General features: G+C 47.9%; 1 protein-coding gene across 1 annotated transcript in view; it reads left to right on the top strand.

Annotated features, from left to right (window-relative positions):
- The window catches only part of SUPT6H (SPT6 homolog, histone chaperone and transcription elongation factor), a 61466-nt gene that overhangs the window by 30302 nt on the left and 10935 nt on the right, over positions 1-20229 (top strand). Inside the window, exons 12-21 of the mRNA XM_077294352.1 lie at positions 1988-2136; positions 2233-2334; positions 3058-3187; positions 3403-3553; positions 3709-3863; positions 4799-4994; positions 5288-5427; positions 5639-5756; positions 5856-5932; positions 6383-6518. Coding sequence (XP_077150467.1) covers positions 1988-2136; positions 2233-2334; positions 3058-3187; positions 3403-3553; positions 3709-3863; positions 4799-4994; positions 5288-5427; positions 5639-5756; positions 5856-5932; positions 6383-6518 — 1354 coding nt within the window. The remainder of the gene's footprint in view (positions 1-1987; positions 2137-2232; positions 2335-3057; positions 3188-3402; positions 3554-3708; positions 3864-4798; positions 4995-5287; positions 5428-5638; positions 5757-5855; positions 5933-6382; positions 6519-20229) is intronic.

The raw sequence follows: 20229 nt of genomic DNA, 5'->3' as shown, positions 1-20229 counted from the left end.
TACTGCCGGGGAGGAGCTACGCCTTTTCCTTTTTTGCATAGTGTCAGCCTCCTAGCAGCAGCAGCATACACCCATGGTTGTCCTGTGTCCCATGGTTGTCCTGTGTCCCCCAATGAAGGCTCCAAGAAAGAGCTTTTACGGTAAGTACCAAAAATCCCTCTTTTCCAGGTTCCATGACTGCAACAACCAAGCAAATGGACTTCATCCTGAAGCTACAAAACCAGACACACTTGTTCAGCAGCTTTAGGTCCACAATGAGGTTAACCAAGCAGTCCTTCCTGGGGATGAGAACAAGCTTTTAATAAAACCAACATTCTTGAGAAGGAACCAGAACAATAATGTCTGATAGGAGAAGAGAGGAATTGGCTTTAAAAACAAAAAAATCAGTCGCCAGGGAGGGTGTCTGTTTTTGTTCTATCCAGTCCCCCACAATCTCGCAGGGGAGTGTAGAATTCTGTTTTGTATTGGGAGGAAACAATTTTCCTAACCCAAGCGTTGTGGACAGTGGGAAGCCACACATCCCAGAACAGGACTTGACAGGCTGTGTTTTTTTGTTTTGTTTTGTTTTTTTCCTTTTTTTAGGGCTGGTAGGTCTCTCCTGGTGGATAAACCGGAACTGATGAAAGGAGCAAAACTGATGGGGCTTTTGGTTGCATGAGGATTAAGTAGATCTAGGCTGTAGGAGCAGTGTGTTCTTTCCACCTGTGGCATTTAAAATGATCTTAAGTTTCACCCTGAACAGGTGAGAGCCCTTGGAAGAGAAGGCTCGTGATGGACCATTGGATGTGAATATCGCATTCCAAAACTTGAGCCAAAGCACTTAACGGATCTCTAACATGTTGATTGAAGTTTGAGCAGCACAACTGGCTGCTTTAAGGTGGTGGGATAAAAGATACTTACCTGCTTGGGCAATTTTATCTGCGAGATGTGCCAACACAGATGTTGGGAGTTCCGGATATGATGCCTTGGTGCAGGTGTTATGCCCAGGCCGAGCCTGCTGCTTCAAAGATGTGGACTTGGCCGAGGATTCCACTCGTCTGGCCATGGTGTCCTTGAGAGATGCCACATCGGAGAATGGAAGGGCCATGGTTCTTGATAACCTAGACACTGGATGATCTATATAGGGAGAGGAGGACCAGGTGGCAACAACATACACTTGAAAGGGAAATGAAACCTTGCGTTTTGTCTATGGAAACCCTTTTCAGGTTGCCTCCAGTCCTTGTCTACTACCTTGCTGAATTCGGAATGGTTACAAAAGAGTCATGTCTGACTCTCCTGAAGGACAGAGTTTTCAGGATGTGAGGGATTGGTTCACAGTGCAGACAATACTGTAAACCAGAGGTGTCAAACTGCATTCCTCGAGGGCCGCCAACAGGTCATGTTTTCAGGATTTCCTTAGCATTCTACAAGGTGCTGGAATCATTCTGTGCAGGTGATTAAATTATCACCTGTGCAATACAAGGAAATCCTGAAAACATGACCTGTTGGCGGCCCTCGAGGAATGCAGTTTGACACCTCTGCTGTAAACCATGTCACCACTGGAACGGTGCCAGCAAGGAAGGGGAGTATAAGCTTTTTTATTTCATCGGGGCCAAACAATTGAAGAAGGGGATGTCCTAGTAATTCCAGTAGGTGGGTGTAGCCTGTTGGGGAGGAACTGACTTTTTTTTTTTTCTTGAGGATGTAATTCTTGTTGTCAGTCTCCTGGTGGCAGCAGCATACATTTACGGCCTCCTGAGCCCCCCCCCCCCCCCCCTCCCCCCGATTAAACATTTGAGAAATCTGTTTTCACATAGGACAATTTACCCATAAATTGAGTGAAAGAAAAGCAAATTGCTCTTATAAAATCGAATATAAAGTTGCATATTTTCATCTGTGCTATTGCTTTATGAAATAAGTTGAAACTGTTACTCTTTAATCATATTTACGCAACTTTAATGGATTATTTCTGAATTAATCTGAGTAAATTCACTACACTTTTATAAAGGCTAAAAGATGTCCGGTCAATGGATGAACTGAGGGATGTCTATAATCACTTTTTGCTGTACTATGGAAGAGATATTCCGAAAATGCAGAATGCATCCAAGTCCAGCCAGAAAAAACTGAAGCGTATTCCTGAGGAGGGGGAGGAGGAAGGTTTGTGACTTCCTATAACACTTTTTTTTCTTCTTCTTCTTCTTTTCTGGGGATGGATGGGGGATTTGTGAACTACTATTTTCCATTACATTCTAGGAGCAGAAGCAGCTGAACATGATGATGAGGAGCAGAAAGGTCCAGAGCTGAAGCAGGCTTCTCGTAGGGATATGTATTCTATCTGCCAGAGTGCTGGTCTGGGTAAGTGGCTCCACTTATTCATCAGTTGCATCAACAATACATTCTGCTTCATTATCCTACTAGTAGTCCAGTGTCGATGTAGCAACGTGTACAACACGTGAATGCTCTAGTCCAGTGTTGACCAACTCCAGTCCTCAAGAGCAACCTACAGAACATGTCTTCAAGATTTCCTAATTATTGCATCACCTGTACAGGCAAGAATTCCATCACCTGTGCAGTAGTAAGGAAATCCTCAAAACCTGACCCGTTGATGGCTCCTGAGGACCGGATTTGGGGAACATTGATCTAGCCAATACATGCCTGTTGCAGCTAGTCACTGAAATCAGCGGCATGAGTCTGCCAAACTCAATTATTGTATTTAACAGTAAAACCCTTTAACATGGATCTATAGCTGGATTGCGCCATACAAACCATTTACGTTATTAAATGGGTCCCTCTAGCCCCAATGAGGCTGGTGACTGCACTGTGAAAATTCATGTAGGAGTGGCCATAATAAAAATATGAAGAAAATAGGGGGAAAAAAATAAAATTATATATTTTATGGTCGATGTTAGGTTAACTACACCAGCCTCATCAAGTTTAAGACACTGATTTTTGTATTGTGAAATTTGGGGGCAGATCCGTTTTAACACTAAGTGCCTCATTGCTTAACGTTGATGACGTTCAGTCTATAGACTTCGGGCTCTATTATATAGTCTCATGTCTTCATGCTTTTTTTTTTAGATGGTTTGGCAAAGAAGTTTGGGTTGACACCAGAGCAGTTTGGTGAGAACTTGCGAGACAGTTACCAGCGTCACGAGACTGAGCAGTTTCCTGCTGAACCTTTGGAACTTGCTAAAGATTATGTGTGCAGGTAAATGAGTGGTTCACTTCTCCATTTTTCCTCTCAATATTTGGCGCTTACGTCTGATCAGGCATGCTGTTCTCCTGTTTCACCGTTATAAGCTAGAATAAGCTTGAAGCAATCTGCATTTTCTGAAGATGTGCTCTCTTGGCAGTGACCATTTTATTTGACAAATACTTGAGTTGATTTTGTTTGTTTTTTTACATGTATTCTTTATTTTACAGTCAGTTCACCACACCTGAGGCCGTGCTGGAAGGAGCCCGGTACATGGTCGCTCTGCAGATTGCTAGAGAACCATTGGTCCGGCAGGTTCTTAGGCAGACCTTCCAGGAAAGGGGCAAGATAAACATTGTTCCTACCAAGAAGGGCCGGAAGGTAAATGTTTGTGTACATTTTAATATATTTTTTTTCACTTTTATGATTTGCCAATGAGGCTTTTTTTCCCGATAACCTTTTTCTTAATATAACCATAACAATCAAAAACGATACATAAACTGATGAATTATGATAACCCTTTTCTGTACTTTTAGGAAATAGACGAAGCCCATTTTGCATATGCGTTCAAATACCTGAAGAACAAGCCTGTGAAAGAGCTTAGGGACGAGCAGTTTCTTAAGATGTGCATTGCAGAAGATGAAGGGCTGATTACCATTGAGATCTCTATTGATATGAAGGATGTTGAAGGGTAAGTGATGATTCCAATGAAACTGTAAATTTAGAGCTTTATTTATAAGTAAAATTCTTTTAAAGTTAATCTGTCAGCAGATTTTTGATGTGGAATCTGAGAGCAGCATTATGTAGAGACAGTCGGATTCCAGTGATGTATCACTTATTGGACTACTTGGTGCAGTTTTGATAGAATCCCTGTTTTCTCGCATGTAGCCATGGTAAATGCTGAGCTCTGTATAACCCCGCCCATAACCCAGATGGGCTGCTTCTTGTGCACTTTGTTGGCAAGCTGTCAATCAGTGGTGCGGGCGGGCTTACACAAGTAAAGCTGGACTGCCTGGCATGAGACACCTAGTCCTGCAGTGATAATCTCCTGCTGATAAAACTCTTGATTGTATTGTATTGTGGGACCAATTCTTATGAAGATGCATTTGCAAATATGTGGCAGGAGTTAGGGTACCGTCTTACAGTGGCACTTTGGTAGCTACGACGGCACGATCCGTGACGCTCCAGCGTCGTAGACTGCGGTCACACTTCGCAATGCACGGCGCTGGAGCGATAATTTCTTGACGTATTTGCGATGTAGAAGTCGTACGGGACAGTACGATATACAATATATACAGTATACAATATCGTGCACACCTTTGTTACACGATGCGATCATGCCGCCACAGCGGGACACTTGACGACGAAAGAAAGTTTCAAACGATCTGCTACGATGTACGATTCTCAGCGGGGTCCCTGATCGCAGTAGCGTGTCAGACACAGCGATATCGTAAGTATATCGCTGGAGCGTCACGGATCGTGCCGTCGTAGCGACCAAAGTGCCACTGTGAGACGGTACCCTTAGTTTGCCTTTGATTTTAGCTGTGGAATAATCATTAACTTGTAAACATATTCCCTAATTTCTGCAACATACAGGATTTTTAATCATGCTTTTTTCCCTTCTAGATTTGGCAATGAGCAGACTTACTATGAAGAGATCAAGCAGTTCTATTATCGAGACGAGTTCAGTCACCAAGTACAAGAATGGAACAGGCAGAGAACACTGGCTATTGAACGGGCCTTAAAACAATTCCTGTACCCCCAGATGGGCAAAGAGTTGAAGAACAAACTTATACTAGAGGCTAAAGAATTTGTTATAAAGGTGAGACCTATATTGTAGTGTGAAGGCTGGAGTCTGCTGCAGTGAGAAAAACTGACAAGTTGCATCAGCGATGGCTTTAAGCGAGTGCATCTTTATATTGTGTTTGTAAAATATCATAACCTTTGTTGTTCATTTTTTTTTTCTTTTTCGTCTTTTGATAATTGATATCTTTAGGTGACGAGTAATTTCAAAATGCTGATGTTTGCACATCAGTCTTGAATGATGGATTGAAAAATTGATGAAAACTGTACAGAAAAGAGAATAGAGTGAATTTATCTTTATTGCTTTTAAAGTCTTGTAGCCGTAAATTGTACAACTGCCTGAAGGTGGCGCCATACCGTCCTGACCAACAAGTAGAAGAAGATGATGACTTCATGGAGGACAACCAAGGCAAAGGAATTCGTGTACTCGGCATTGCCTTCTCCTCTGCCAGGTGTGTCTGGTAATGCCAATTTGGCAACTCTTTTTCATCATACTCCAAATGTAAACCATGTACCATGCTTTTGGCAATATGGCTGGTCCATTGGCACATTGCAGTATTCATCTGGATACTTTCCATACTCCTATATATTACACTTCTCATCCCTTGAATGACTGCGCCGTACCACATATTGATGCGTATTACGATTTAATTTTTTTTATAGAGATCATCCCGTGTTTTGTTCTTTGATCAATGGTGAGGGTGAAGTGACAGACTTTCTGCGCTTGCCATACTTTACTAAAAGAAAGAATGCTTGGAGAGAAGAGGAAAGGGAGAGGAAGGTCTGTTCTATGTGATTTATTTCTTGTATCATTGTGCAATTTACTGACGTAAATTTACTAATAAAGTTAAACATTTACATTTTCCTTTGCTTTTCATAGACTCAGGATATGGAAACACTAAAAAAGTTTTTGCAAAGCAAGAAACCTCATGTGGTTGCCATATCTGGTGAGAATAGGTATGTTCTTCAATTTGCTACTTACAAAACACCTCCTGTGTTCATCTGGGTATGGTATCTCACGTTTATCTCTACCTTTTCTATTATATCTATTCAACATAAATACAAGAACAGTACAAGTCCTCCCATAATGTTTGCAGATTCAGTAGATCCATATTTCAGTAATATAATTGCATGTTTGTTCTATGGAATATAAATATGGAAAGGTGAGATCACTACTCATTTTTATTCATTCATCTTGATGAAGTGCTCTGTAGATCAGTTTTAGATGCACATTTATTTATTTTCAGGATTGTTAGGTGGGACCCCTATCAGTTTCTCACAGACTAACAATTGCACATTCGTAACTCTTTTTTTTTGTTGTTGTTGTTGTTGCTTTTTTCAGCCAGCTCTGAAAAGTGAATACATTTCATCGATTTTCTTTTATGTCTGGTGTTTTCTCCATTTCAGAGATGCACAAATGATGGTTGAGGATGTCAAACGCATTGTTCATGATCTTGAGCAAGGCCAACAAATGTCATCTATTGGGGTGGAAATGGTGGACAATGAATTAGCAGTTCTGTATATGAACAGCAAAAAATCTGAGGTAAGATGTTAAAAATCTGCTAAAGGTTGTCTAGGTTTACCACTTAGCGGGTTTGATAAACTTATAATCTAAAAAGCTTTATTCTTTAGCTTTAAAGAAGTGGTTCACTACCTTTTGATTGTTTGACCTATCCTTAGGATAGGTCATTAATGTCTGATCGGCAGTGGACCGACACCCGGCACACTCGCCGATCATCTGTTTTTTAGTTCAAATAGGTTTTTATTAAGAATAACAAGATGATTGACATGTTACATTCGTATTTTCAATACAAAATTTTCTCCCCCCCCCCCCCCCTTCAAACAACTCCCTTTGATCCCAACACCCCCCACCCCAACCCAACAAGACAGCCCATCTTGCTTAACACCTCCATCAGTAAAACAAAAGGATAACTAATCCCCCAGCCCCTAATGTAAGCCACACTTTACAATGCCATTAATTAGGGATCGTAGTTCATTCAATTTGTATAATACCCCTATCCCATGGCGATCCACGGAGACCACAGTTTATGGAACACTTCGATTTTCCCTTTCTTTTTGTAAAACCCCTTTTCAAGTGTCAGGCCTTGTTTCACATATTGTAGGAATTCTCCTCTTGACGGCGGTTCTTCCCTGATCCAATTTCGAGCTATTACCTTCCTAGCCATGTATAACAGTCTGGCAATAGCTATCTTTAGGTTACTATCTACTCCAATCTCATCCACGCATCCCAACAGGCACACAATTGGATCTCTTGGCACCACACATCCATACGCACCTTCCATACGACTCAAAACTACTAACCAAAATGCAGCCAGTCTCGGACACGTCCACATCATATGAAATATATCCGCATCCGTAGATTTACACCTTGGGCATTCGGAATTATCACGCAAACCTGCCTTATATAGTATTATCGGAGACTTATATACCCTGTGTATTACATAGAGCTGTGACAGTCTATATGGTTCGCTCACTGACAGTCTTGGGACCCATTCTAGCACCGACTCCCAAGTCTCTTTATCCATTGGACCCAGATCCCTCTCCCATTTAGCTTTCGCCATTATCGGAAATCCCAACAGGAAAGTATGTAGCAGATCTTTATACAAAGTAGATATAACCCCCCCAGTAGACCCTTCATTACACACATACTCCAGTACTATATCTCTTTGAATTCTAATATCTCCGCTCCTATTCTGAGCTCTAAAAGCATGCAACATCCGCAAATACTGATACTCCCCCGCAGTCCCCAGACCAAACTCCGCCTGCAATTGGGAAAATTATTTTAACTCACCTCGCTCAAGTATCTGATACACGTACTGAATCCCTTTGACCTGCCATTCTGTCAGTATCCCCAGTGCCTCATTATGCCATAGCGGGGAGAATCTCGTCAAGTCCGTGATCCTGCGTATATGTCTCAATCTACCCCACAACCTACGTATCAACAACACAGTCTGGTATAATTTCCCCAGAGCTCCCAAGGATCCATCCTCCAAACATTGTACTACTGGCTTTCTTTTTGTCATCACTTCCATCAACCGCTGTACTGCTCCAAGAGACCCCTCAAGCGCCCATCCCTTTAGATGCTGACTCTGTGCTGCAAGAAAGTATATTTCAGGGTTAGGCAATGCTAGTCCCCCATCGTCCTTGGGTCGCTGAAGTGTCTCCAGTCTAATCCGCGGATATTGTCTCCCCCATATTAAATTCCTAAACAGAGAGTTGATCTGTCTAAATTTCCCGCGCGGTATCCACACTGGTGCATTATGCAAAATATACAGTATTTTCGGCATCAGAATCAGTTAATAAGATTCACCCTACCTACCACAGATAAATGCAGCTTAAGCCAAGCATCCACTTTTGCCTTCAGAATACCCAAGATTGGAGTCATATTCCTATGTATATAATCAGTAACAGGCATAGATACCCATATGCCAAGGTACTTGAATTGGCTCGTCTCCTTCAGTTGCCCATCTTCCAGTGGCTCCCCCCCAACATCATCCACCTTAAACAAGATAGACTTACTCCAGTTTATCCTAAGGGTACCGTCACACTTACACATTTACATCGCTACGACGGCACGATCCGTGACGTCGCAGCGATCGTATGATTATCGCTCCAGCGTCGTAGACTGCGGTCACACTGTGCAATCACGGCGCTGGAGCGATGCCGAAGTCCCCGGGTAACCAGGGTAAACATCGGGTAACTAAGCGCAGGGCCGCGCTTAGTAACCCGATGTTTACCGTGGTTACCAGCGTAAAAGTAAAAAAAAAACAAACCGTACATACTCACTATCTGATGCCCGTCAGGTCCCTTGCCGTCTGCTTTCCTCTCTGACTGTCTGCCGGCCGGAAAGTGAGAGCAGATCACAGCGGTGACGTCGCCGCTGTGATCTGCTCTCACTGTACGGCCGGATTCAGTCAGAGCAGGAAGCAGACGGCAAGGGACCTGACGGGCATCAGATGGTGAGTATGTACGGTTTGTTTTTTTTTACTTTTACGCTGGTAACCACGGTAAACATCGGGTTACTAAGCGCGGCCCTGCGCTTAGTTACCCGATGTTTACCCTGGTTACCAGCGAACACATCGCTGGATCGCTGTCACACACAACGATCCAGCGATGTCAGCGGGTGATCAAGCGACGAAAGAAAGTTTGAAACGATGTGCTACGACGTACGATTCTCAGCAGGGTGCCTGATCGCAGTAGCGTGTCAGACACTGCGAGATCGTAACGATATCGCTACAACGTCACGAATCGTGCCGTCGTAGCGATAAAAATGCCACTGTGTGACGGTACCCTAAGTCCCGACAATGATCCGAAGCGATCAATAATCCCAATGGCTCCCTCCAAGGACGCACCCGGGTCAGCCAAAAACAAAAGAATGTCATCTGCATACAATGCCACCCTTTCTTCAATCCTCCCATATTTAAACCCAGTCATCTCATCAGATCGTCGAAGTTTAGCAGCCAGTGGCTCCACAGCCAGAGCAAACAAAAGAGGAGAGAGTGGACACCCCTGCCTAGTCCCTCTAGTTAGTTGTATGGTCCGTGATAACTCCCCGTTCACCCTGACCCTGGCCATCGGCATCGAGTACATCAGCCGAATCCAAGATATGAACTGCGGTCCAAACCCCATATTCCGCAACACCTGCCAAAGATACCCCCACTCCACGCTATCAAACGCCTTGTGGGCGTCTAAAGATGCAATAACTCTCTGGCCACAGTTATCGTATCTGAGCTGCAAATTCATAAATAGCCTTCGTAGATTAATCGCAGTGGACCTATCGGGCATAAAGCCAGACTGGTCTGAATGCACCAAGCCGGAAATGACACTTGTCAACCTCATCGCCAATACCTTAGCCAGGAGTTTAACATCTATGGTGAGCAAGGAAATTGGCCGGTATGAATCCGGCAGTGTCAAGTCCTTCCCCTCCTTAGGAATCACCACTATTATGGCCTCTCGCATAGATGCCGGTAAACTTCCCCTATCCCTAGCCTCCTCCAGGACCGCCTTCAATCTAGGGATCAACACTTCCCCCAAGTTTTTATAAATTTCGGCAGGAAATCCATCTACACCAGGCGCCTTTCCATTAGTCATAGATTGCAATGCGCGACCCAACTCCTCCTTTGTAATGGGAGCCTCCAAGTCCTCTCTATCTATATCACTCAACCTTGGGAGCTCCAATTCCTCAAGGAACGCCACCGTCTCCTCCATTGACCCATCAACCCGAGAGGAATATAGGTCCGCATAAAAATCCGCGAAACTCTCCAAAATCTCTGAAGTCCCAGAGACAGTAATACTGCTCCCCGACACCAGAGAATGGACGAAGGAAGTACTTCTCTGGGCAGAAGCCACCAGCGACAGCAAATGACCCACAGATTCGCCCTCTTGGTAATAAGCCAGATTCATGAATTCCCTTTTCCTTTCAGCCTTACCCAGCAAAACTTCCTCCAGCTGACTCTGCGCTGCCTTTAACCTCCTCCCAGCTTCCAAAGATCCTGTTATTATCATCTCGTCTTCGGCTATCCTCAACCCATCAAGTGCCAATTTCTCTGCCTCTCTCGATTTCCGCTTACACCTGCTAATATCCCTAAACAGCAGCCCTCTCAAGTATGCTTTCATGGCTTCCCACACAGTAAGAGCGTCCGCACTACCCTCATTTATCTCAAAAAATTCCACCAACTCCTGCTTTATCTTTTCCAAATCTATATTATGTAGCCAATAAGGGTGAATTTTCCACTCCCTCCTGCTCCCGGCTCGTTTCCCCACCGGTCGAAACTCCACTTCAACTGGACTATGGTCTGAGAGAGCCCTAGGCAAATATCTCACATCCCCCACCATCGTGTCCATCAGACAGTTGCCCAGCGCCAAATCAATCCTAGACAAAGTACCATGAGCTGGCGAGTAACATGAATACCCCCTTTCCCCAGTATGTCTAACTCTCCATAAATCGATCATACCTACTTCTCGGACATAGGTCCCAAACGTAGTGACATGTCCCACCTTCCTATTCTGGGGGTTTTTATTTTTATCCCAAAAGTCATCACATATATTATTGAGATCGCCAATAATTAGAAGTGGTAATGGACCCCAACGCTCTACCCTCTCCAGCACCTCTCTTATCTTCTTACTTGAGTATGGAGGCGGAATATACATTGCCGCAATGCACATCAACACACCATTAATTTTACAGTTTACCAACACATACTGGCCATCCACATCCTCCTTTGCCGCCACTTCCTCATACTTCACCCCCGTAGGTATTAACACAGACACACCCCTAGAATAAGTAGAAAAAGTAGAATGGTACGCCATCTGTATCCAGCGCCTATTCAATACATTCACCCTCTCCCGCACTAAATGCGTCTCCAGCAAACATATCAGTGAAACCTTCTGTTCTCGAACATACTGTAACACTGCCGTCCGCCGTGTCTTATCCGCCAGACCTCTCACATTCCAACTCAATATTTTAGTACAATCCCCAATCATGTGGCTCATCATTTCTCATGGTATCCAATTTCCCAAGTTTAGGCTGTCCCAACCCTCCCTCCCCCCCTACCCCCACCCAACTGACCCCCCTAACCCTCCCAATATAGCTCATTCTTTCTCTCATCAAGAGTGGGGCTCCACTGCCCATTGCGAACACTCTCCCCTGCTTAACCCTCCCCTTTCGCGTCCCGCTGCCATAGCAATCATAATTTCCCCCCAACTTTTCACTTTAATATATCTAAACATTCAAACTTATATGAACATATATAAAAAAAAAATACCAAACCAATTTACAGTACCCGGCCTAGCCCTCCTCCCTCATATTTAGTAGACGGTACTGTCCCCTCAGGCCAGTCAATTAACATGACCCAGCAAAACCCTCAGCAGTTGCTCAACTCTTTAACCAATGCTAACAAACGCAGAACCCTCTGCCAGCGATAGAGAAAACGATTCACAACCAGATATCGCCGAAATGTCAATCACCCATTCCCTTAAGCTTTTTCTCATTAGTATCAATCCACTGGGTAGCGTCCTCCGGTGTCAGGAAGAAGTGGGTCTTATTAAACGCCACCAGTCTCAGCCTTGCGGGAAACATCACTGAATACTGCACTCCCAGCTCCCTCACTCGTCGCTTGATTCCAGTAAACTTCATCCGTTGCTTCTGAACCGCAGCGGAATAGTCCGGATAAATGGCGATTTTTTTTTTTGTCCTCCCGCCGTCAGATCCTCCATTTCTCTAGCCTTTCTAAGGATAATGTCTCTATCTCTGTAGTTCAATATTTTGGCAAGCATGGTACGAGGGTACGCTCCTGCCCCAGGGGGCTGTGGTGGGACCCTATGAGAGCCCGTTCAACCGCAAAAACTTTTGTCAACACTGTGCTCCCAATTTTCTCCAGCAGCCAGCTTTCAACAAATTCTGTGGGGTTTCTCCCCTCAGTCTTTTCAGGCAGCCCCACTATACGTATATTATTTCTTCTGGATCTATTTTCCAGATCCTCATTTTTGGCCGTGAGCTCGGCTATTGCTTGGGTGAACTTCTTCTCAGCTTTTTGTAATCTAACTATGTGATCTTCTGCCGTGCTCACCCTCTCCTCCACCACTCCTATACGTTTGTCCATCTTTTGTAGGGCTGCATTAATCTGTGCAGTGTCCCCTTTAACCTCCTGCATCTGCTGGGCCAGGGAATTCAGGGACTGCTGACATGAAGAGATCAGTGTGATAACATCTCTAAGGGTACTGTCACACAGTGCCATTTTGATCGCTACGACGGCACGATCCGTGACGTCGCAGCGTCGTATGATTATCGCTCCAGCGTCGTAGACTGCGGTCACATGTTGCAATCACGGCGCTGGAGCGATGCCGAAGTCCCCGGGTAACCAGGGTAAACATCGGGTTACTAAGCGCAGGGCCGCGCTTAGTAACCCGATGTTTACCCTGGTTACCAGCGTAAACGTAAAAAAAACAAACAGTACATACTCACATTCCGGTGTCTGTCCCCCGGCGTCTCAGCTTCTCTGCACTGTGTAAGCACAGCGGCCGGAAAGCAGAGCAGTGACGTCAGACGTCACCGCTGTGCTCGCTTTCTGGCTGGCCGGCGCTCACAGTGCAGAGAAGCTGAGACGCCGGAGGACAGACACCGGAATGTGAGTATGTACTGTTTGTTTTTTTTACGTTTACGCTGGTAACCAGGGTAAACATCGGGTTACTAAGCGCGGCCCTGCGCTTAGTTACCCGATGTTTACCCTGGTTACAAGCGAACACATCGCTGGATCGCTGTCACACACAACGATCCAGCGATGTCAGCGGGTGATCAAGCGACGAAAGAAAGTTCCAAACGATCTGCTACGACGTACGATTCTCAGCAGGGTCCCTGATCGCTGCTGCGTGTCAGACACTGCAATATCGTAATGATATCGCTAGAACGTCGCGAATCGTACCGTCGTAGCGATCAAAATTGCACTGTGTGACAGTACCCTAAGGGTCGGCTCCTCTGCCTGTGATATGCCTTCAGATCCCCCACTAGCCCCCACCATGCTTTCTCTCTCCTTCCCCTTCTGTACCTCGTGCTGCTGCACCATGCCTGCTTCCTCCGCCTCCTTCTCAGCTCCAGCTCTGGGTCCTTGTTCTGCATCTGCAGCTTCCACCCTGGCATATTGCTGTAGCTTCGCCGCTACCTCCATGCGACGCTGACATACTGCATTCTCCCTGTCAGCGTCTTCTCTGGCCTCAGCTCCATCTTGGCCGGCTCCTGTATCGCCCAGTCCTGCATCTTTCTGCCGCCTCCTGGTCATTGCTGCCAGCTCCGGTGCCGCCGTTCAGAACCGCAGTGCTCTCTGGACCTTCAGCCAGCCGGGCTCGGTAAGTATACCCGAAAATCAGGGTTAAAACCGGATTTTAAGTCCTTCTGGCAGCGAGAGCACTCTTCCCTGCTTCCACTCACATGGCCAGCTAGGACACGCTCGCCGATCATCTGTTATCTGTGTCGGCGGCTGCCAGTACTCGTGGAGCCGTCCGTCTTCTAATAGTGGCCGTCTTCTAATAGTGGTTCTACACATAGAACTCCAATTCAATAGGAGGCGGATGTGCCGTACCTTGCATCAACGATCACAAGATGGCCAGCTCCGCAAGTGAGTACTGATAGCCGCCGACACCAATAACAGATGTTCATCGGGGTTGCTGGGTGTTGGACACTTGTCGATCAGACATAGTTGGCCTATCATAGGGATAGGTCATCAATCAAAAGTAGTGAACAACCTCTTTAAGTTAGTAATTGTAATGGTCTGCCCAGATATTTCCAGTTACCCGTGAGTCCTTAGCTTATCTTTGAAAGTAACTGCATGCTGATTGACTGCAACCATGCATGTCTTTCTGTGAAATTCTGCAGTATTTCAGAGAAAACAAGTTAAAAATGCCAGCTGGGGGCTATAGCGAGAATCCTGACTAGTCTGGTAAGGCCCACGGCCAGCTTCTCCTTCCCTGTACCAGTTCATTTAACAGATCTCTCTCGTGTACCATTGAAAAAACAGAGTGGAGAGAAGCCGGTCACTGCAGCATTTCACAGACAGATGTACCTGGCTGCGTGGTTGTGGCAGCAATAATCTAATGACAGGTTCCTTTAACTTGGGCATTGTTTTATACTTAATATTTCTCCTACGCCTCATTGGGGGACACAGGACCATGGGTGTTATGCTGCTGCCACTAGGAGGACACTAAGTAAACAGAAAGATTAACTCCTCCTCTGCAGTATACACCCCTTCACTGGCTACAATTCAACCAGTTCTTGCTTAGTGTCTGTAGGAGGCACTTGGGTCTGTTTTCAGACCCCAACTTTCTTATTTTAATTTTTATTTTTCTGTAAATTTTTATTTTTTATTCAACGGAGTAAAGGCGGCGACGGATCCCTTTTATAGGGCCCGCTCTCCCCCGAACCAGCAACAGGCGAGCACGGCAAGTATACCTCCCCGTCCCTCTCCTGCGACGCTGGAGCACGCCAATTTTTACTGGGGCAACTGTTTCCATCTTTGGTCCCGATCTCCCTTTCCCCCTGCAAGATGGCGAGTACATAGAGCCTGCTCTAATGTACCTCTCCGGGGGCCCGACAGACAAGGCCCACACTGCATGGCGTTGCACAAAAGGATTCCATGGTCTGACAGAAGAGGATGGAAGCTGAATGCTGCAACAGGCACAGGATGGATGGAGCGCGCAGGTGACAGGGGGGCCTGCATTACCGGAGGGCACTGTGAGTACACATCCCTCCTGCGCTCCGAAGCTCTATGGGGACAGGCGCCGGCGGTACTTGTGGCAGAGTCCCTGGGGAGAGGCGCCGGCGGTCGGGGGTCTGCGGTGGTCAGCGACGCTCCGTTGCGGCCGCCGCCGCGCATCGCCGGGCAGGCTGGAAATTTAGTCCCCAGCTTTTCAGCCGGAGTAGGCCGCAGTGGGCAGATCCCTCCCACGGCCGTAACCCCGCCCCCTATATCGGCGCTTCTCGTCTGGGACGAGAGGCGCCCTGCAGATCTCGGGGGCCATATTGCCATCTCTCTGCAAGGTGGCCCACGCTGACCAGGAACCGCCACGGCTACATTCCTCCCCGGGGACACAGGCACAGGACCGTGGGTAAGCTGCTTCAAGAAAGCTTAACCCTTTCCCTGCGTATACTGCCCCGCTCTGTCTCTAAAGACACTGTCTCAATCCAAGGAGATTAAAAAGGGTAACAAGAAGCACACAGAGTGTTTCACTGTATGTGCCACTTGCAATACGGCCCTGCCCCGAGCTCACAGTAACCCGTTGTGTGCGGATTGTGTGCAGCCGCCTCCCGCTGCCGCCGCCGTCGACCCTGTAGAGCCTAGCACCCCTGAGTGGGCAGCTTCTCTGTCACAATCTATGGCTTCCCTAGTCAGAGCAATTGACTCCCTCCGGGGGCCCCCCTTCAAGTCAGACCGCGGAGGATTCGGGCGACGGTACGGATCCGTCCACCAGCAGGGGGCGTACTTTGTCACTTTCTACTCGGGGTTCCAGAAAACGTACCCATGTTCCATCCCCTGACCACGGGCCAGTTGGTTTTTCAGCTTCGGCGAGCTCCGCTTCCCGGTCCCCTTCTCCAGGCAACCCAAATGACTCTGAATATGAGTCCGACGATTCCTACGTTCAGGATTCCTCCACCTCCCAAGAGACACTCGATTCTCTCATCGAAGTGGTCAACCAGACCCTGAAGGTGGCCGAGGAATCCTTATCTACGCCCGAACACGTGGTGTCATTCAAAAAGACTAAACGTGTCCAAAAGGTTTTTGTCACTCATCCTGAGTTCAAGGAGATTGTACAAAAACACAGGGACCGTCCCGATATACGCTTCATGGGTCAAAAGCCCATCGAGGCCAAATATCCTTTTCCTCAGGAACTAATCAAGGACAGGCTGCAGTCCCCTTCAGTGGACCCTGCTGTGTCACATCTCGCTTCCAAAACCATCCTGTCCCTGTCAGACGGCTCCTCGGTTAAGAACCCCTTTGACTGTCAGATTGATTGATTATCTGGCTCGCTCCGTCTTCGAGGCCACAGGAGCCTCTCTCTTCCCATCTTTCGCTGCCTCTTGGGTGGCTAAGGCTATGGTCGCTTGGGCCGAGACGCTTTCCACGACCATCTAAGTTAGCGACCTACCTCCAGAGGCGATCAACCTGGCTAACCAGATAGCCCAGGCTGGGGAATTCGTAGTCAACGCCTCAATAGACGCAGCCAATTGCGCTGCACAGGCAGCCGCGAATGCAATCTCCATTAGAAGAGCCCTGTGGCTCAGGGATTGGCGAGCAGATTCGGCTTCCAAGCGCTCTTTGACATCTCTGCCCTACCAGGCTGGTCGTTTATTTGGAGAAAAATTAGACCAAACAATCTCGGATGCCACCGGGGGAAAAAGTAAATTTCTCCCCCAACAAAAGCCTACCCGGCCGTTTCGGTATCAACAACAATCCCGATTTCGGCCTTTTCGTAACAATACCAACTGGTCATCTACATCCTCTGCCTCCGCATCAGGACGAGGCTCGCGCAGTGACCCCCAGGTCTCTTACAGACCTAACCATAACTGGAAACCCAGACCGAGACCACCCGGGTCTAAGGGATCCAGATCCCTTAGATCCTCCACTCAATGACTCCTTGCAACATCCGGGGGGCACCAACAAAGTAGGAGGGCGTCTACTTTTGTTCCGTCAAGCCTGGCTCTCGGTCGTTTCCGACGAATGGGTCAGCGAACTGGTGTCCACCGGATACAAAATAAAATTTCCCCCCCCCCCCCCCCCTACACGCTTCTTCCAGTCTTGCCCTCCCAAATCGAAGACAACAGCCTTTCTCCAGGCCATACGGGCACTACAAAGGGACGGAGTCATCATTCCGGTTCCCCTAGACCAAAGGTTCAAAGGGTTCTACTCGAACCTATTCGTGGTCCCAAAGAAGGACGGATCGCTGCGTCCGATTCTGGACCTGAAACTTCTAAACAAATTTGTCAAAATTCGACATTTCAGAATGGAATCCCTCCGTTCTGTGGTCGCGTCCATGGAAAAAGGAGAATTCCTGGCATCCATAGACATGAAGGATGCTTACCTCCACATCCCAATCTTTCCTCCGCATCAGCAGTTCCTCCGCTTCGCATTTCGCGGAGAACACTTCCAGTTTGTGGCCTTGCCTTTCGGTCTCGCCACCGCTCCCAGAGTCTTCACAAAGGTCATGGCGGCTGCCATGGCCATTCTTCATTCCAGGGGAGTGGTGGTACTTCCGTACCTGGACGACCTACTGATAAAAGGTCCATCTTACCCAGACTGCGAAGAGTCCGTCGTTCTCACGGTGGATACTCTTTCTCGCCTGGGTTGGAAGATAAACTTCGAAAAATCCTCTCCGATTCTGGCCCAACGGATCTCCTTTCCTGGGATGACACTGGACACTTCTCGCGGTCTGGTCATTCTCCCTCAAGACAAGGCCTTGGCCTTGCAGCAGGGAGCTCAGAGTCTTTCCCGTCCAGTCTCCCACTCCATCCGTTTCAGCATGCGCATTCTCGGGCAGATGGTAGCAGCCATGGAAGCGGTTCCATTCGCGCAATTTCACCTCCGTCCCCTACAGCATGCGCTACTGTCGGCGTGGGACGGCAACCCGTCTTCCCTCGACCGCCGCTTCACTCTGTCCCCACGGGTCAGGAAGACCCTCAGGTGGTGGACGCTGAAGTTCTCCCTAATCCAGGGAAGGTCTTTTCTCCCAGTGCGGTGGCTGGTGGTGACCACCGATGCCAGCCTCATGGGCTGGGGGGCGGTTTTCAACCATCACACAGAACAAGGGCGGTGGTCCACTCGAGAGTCTCGCGTTTCCATCAATCTCCTGGAAATACGAGCTATCTGGCTAGCGTTTTTCCGGTTTCACCATCTTCTGGCGGGTCACCCCGTCAGAATCCAGTCCAACAACGCCACGGCCGTGGCGTACATCAACCGTCAAGGGGGAATCCGCAGCAAGACGGCTATGCTCGAGGTGTCCCACATCCTGCGTTGGGCCGAGTCCAACCATTCGCCCATCTCGGCGATCCACATACCAGCTGTGGAGAATTGGGCGGCGGACTTCCTCAGCCGCCAGGCTCTTGCCTCGGGCGAGTGGTCCCTTCACCCGGAGGTTTTCCAGCAGATTTGTCATCGCTGGGGGACCCCGGATGTGGATCTCATGGCATCCAGGTTGAACAACAAGGTTCCACAGTTCTTTGCACGGTCACTCGATCCACGGGCCATCGGAGTAGACGCCCTGGTCCTGCCGTGGCGTCAATACCGCCTCCCGTACATTTTTCCCCCTCTTCCCCTGCTACCGAGGGTCATCAAGAAGATCAGGGCAGAGGGGGAACCAGTGATCCTCGTCGTGCCGGACTGGCCGCGCCGAGCATGGTACGTGGAACTGGTTCAGCTGGCCTCCAACGTCCCCTGGCGTCTTCCAGATCCCGTGGATCTTCTCTCACAGGGCCCGATTTACCACCAGAACTCAGGGGCCCTGTCTTTGTCGGCCTGGCCGTTGAATCCTGGATTCTAGGCCAAGCGGGTTTCACTCCCAAGGTGTCTTCCACCATGATCAGGGCTAGGAAACCTGTATCCAATGCGCAGTTACCACCGTACCTGGCGAATTTTCTTCTCATGGTGCGACGCACAAGGGCGATCTCCTCTGGTATTTTCTATCCCTGCCATATTGGATTTTCTCCTATCTGGACTAGAGTCGGGACTTGCACTTAGCTCTCTAAAGGGTCAGGTTTCAGCATTGTCAGTCCTTTTCCAACGAAAGATTGCCAATAGATTGCCGGTGAAGACTTTTTTCCAGTGAGTTTCCCGTGTGGCGCCTCCCTACAAAATGCCTTTGGATCCGTGGGATCTTAATTTAGTCCTCGGAGCTCTTCAGGAGACTACCTTCGAACTGCTACAGGACGTTTCCCTGACTTTCCTCTCCTGGAAGGTAGTTTTCCTAGTGGCTATTACGTCCATCAGACGGGTTTCGGAGCTGGCGGCACTCTCCTGCTGCCCTCCGTTTCTAATTTTTCATCCGGACAAGGCAGTATTGAGGACCTCTCCTGCTTTTCTGCCCAAGGTCGTTTCTTCTTTCCACCTCAACGAGGATATTGTTCTGCCTTCGTTCTGTCCGGCACCAGTCCATCGCATTGAAAAGGCCCTGTACACTCTTGATGTGGTAAGGGCACTTCGACGGTACGTCTCTCGGACGGCTCCCTTCCGCACGTCGGATGTCCTGTTTGTACTTCCAGAGGGACCAAGGAGGGGTTCTCCCGCTTCCAAAGCTACTCTAGCCAAATGGATTCGGTCGGCTATTCAAGAATCCTTATCGTGTCAAAGGTGTTCCTATCCCAGCAGGGATCAAGGCCCATTCTACTCGGTCGGTGGGCGCCTCGTGGGCAATTCGGCAACAGGCGTCAGCACAGCAGGTCTGCAAGGCTGCGACATGGTCCGGTTTGCACACTTTTACCAAACATTACCACATTCATTCTCTCTCTTCTGCAGACGCTGCCCTTGGCAGGCGCATTCTGCAATCGGCAGTACCTTAGCCGTAAGCCAGTGGTATATGGGGTATTAGCATCTGTTGCTCCCCACCCAGGGACTGCTTTGGGACGTCCCATGGTCCTGTGTCCCCCAATGAGGCGTAGGAGAAAAGGAGATTTTTGTGTACTCACCGTAAAATCTTTTTCTCCGAGCCAATCATTGGAGGACACAGCACCCACCCTGTTAGCCTGTTTGGCTTGT

Source organism: Ranitomeya variabilis, chromosome 3 (genome assembly GCF_051348905.1).
Source record: "Ranitomeya variabilis isolate aRanVar5 chromosome 3, aRanVar5.hap1, whole genome shotgun sequence".
In the NCBI taxonomy this organism is placed as follows: Eukaryota; Metazoa; Chordata; class Amphibia; order Anura; family Dendrobatidae; genus Ranitomeya; species Ranitomeya variabilis.
This window is presented reverse-complemented; position numbering and strand designations above follow the sequence as displayed.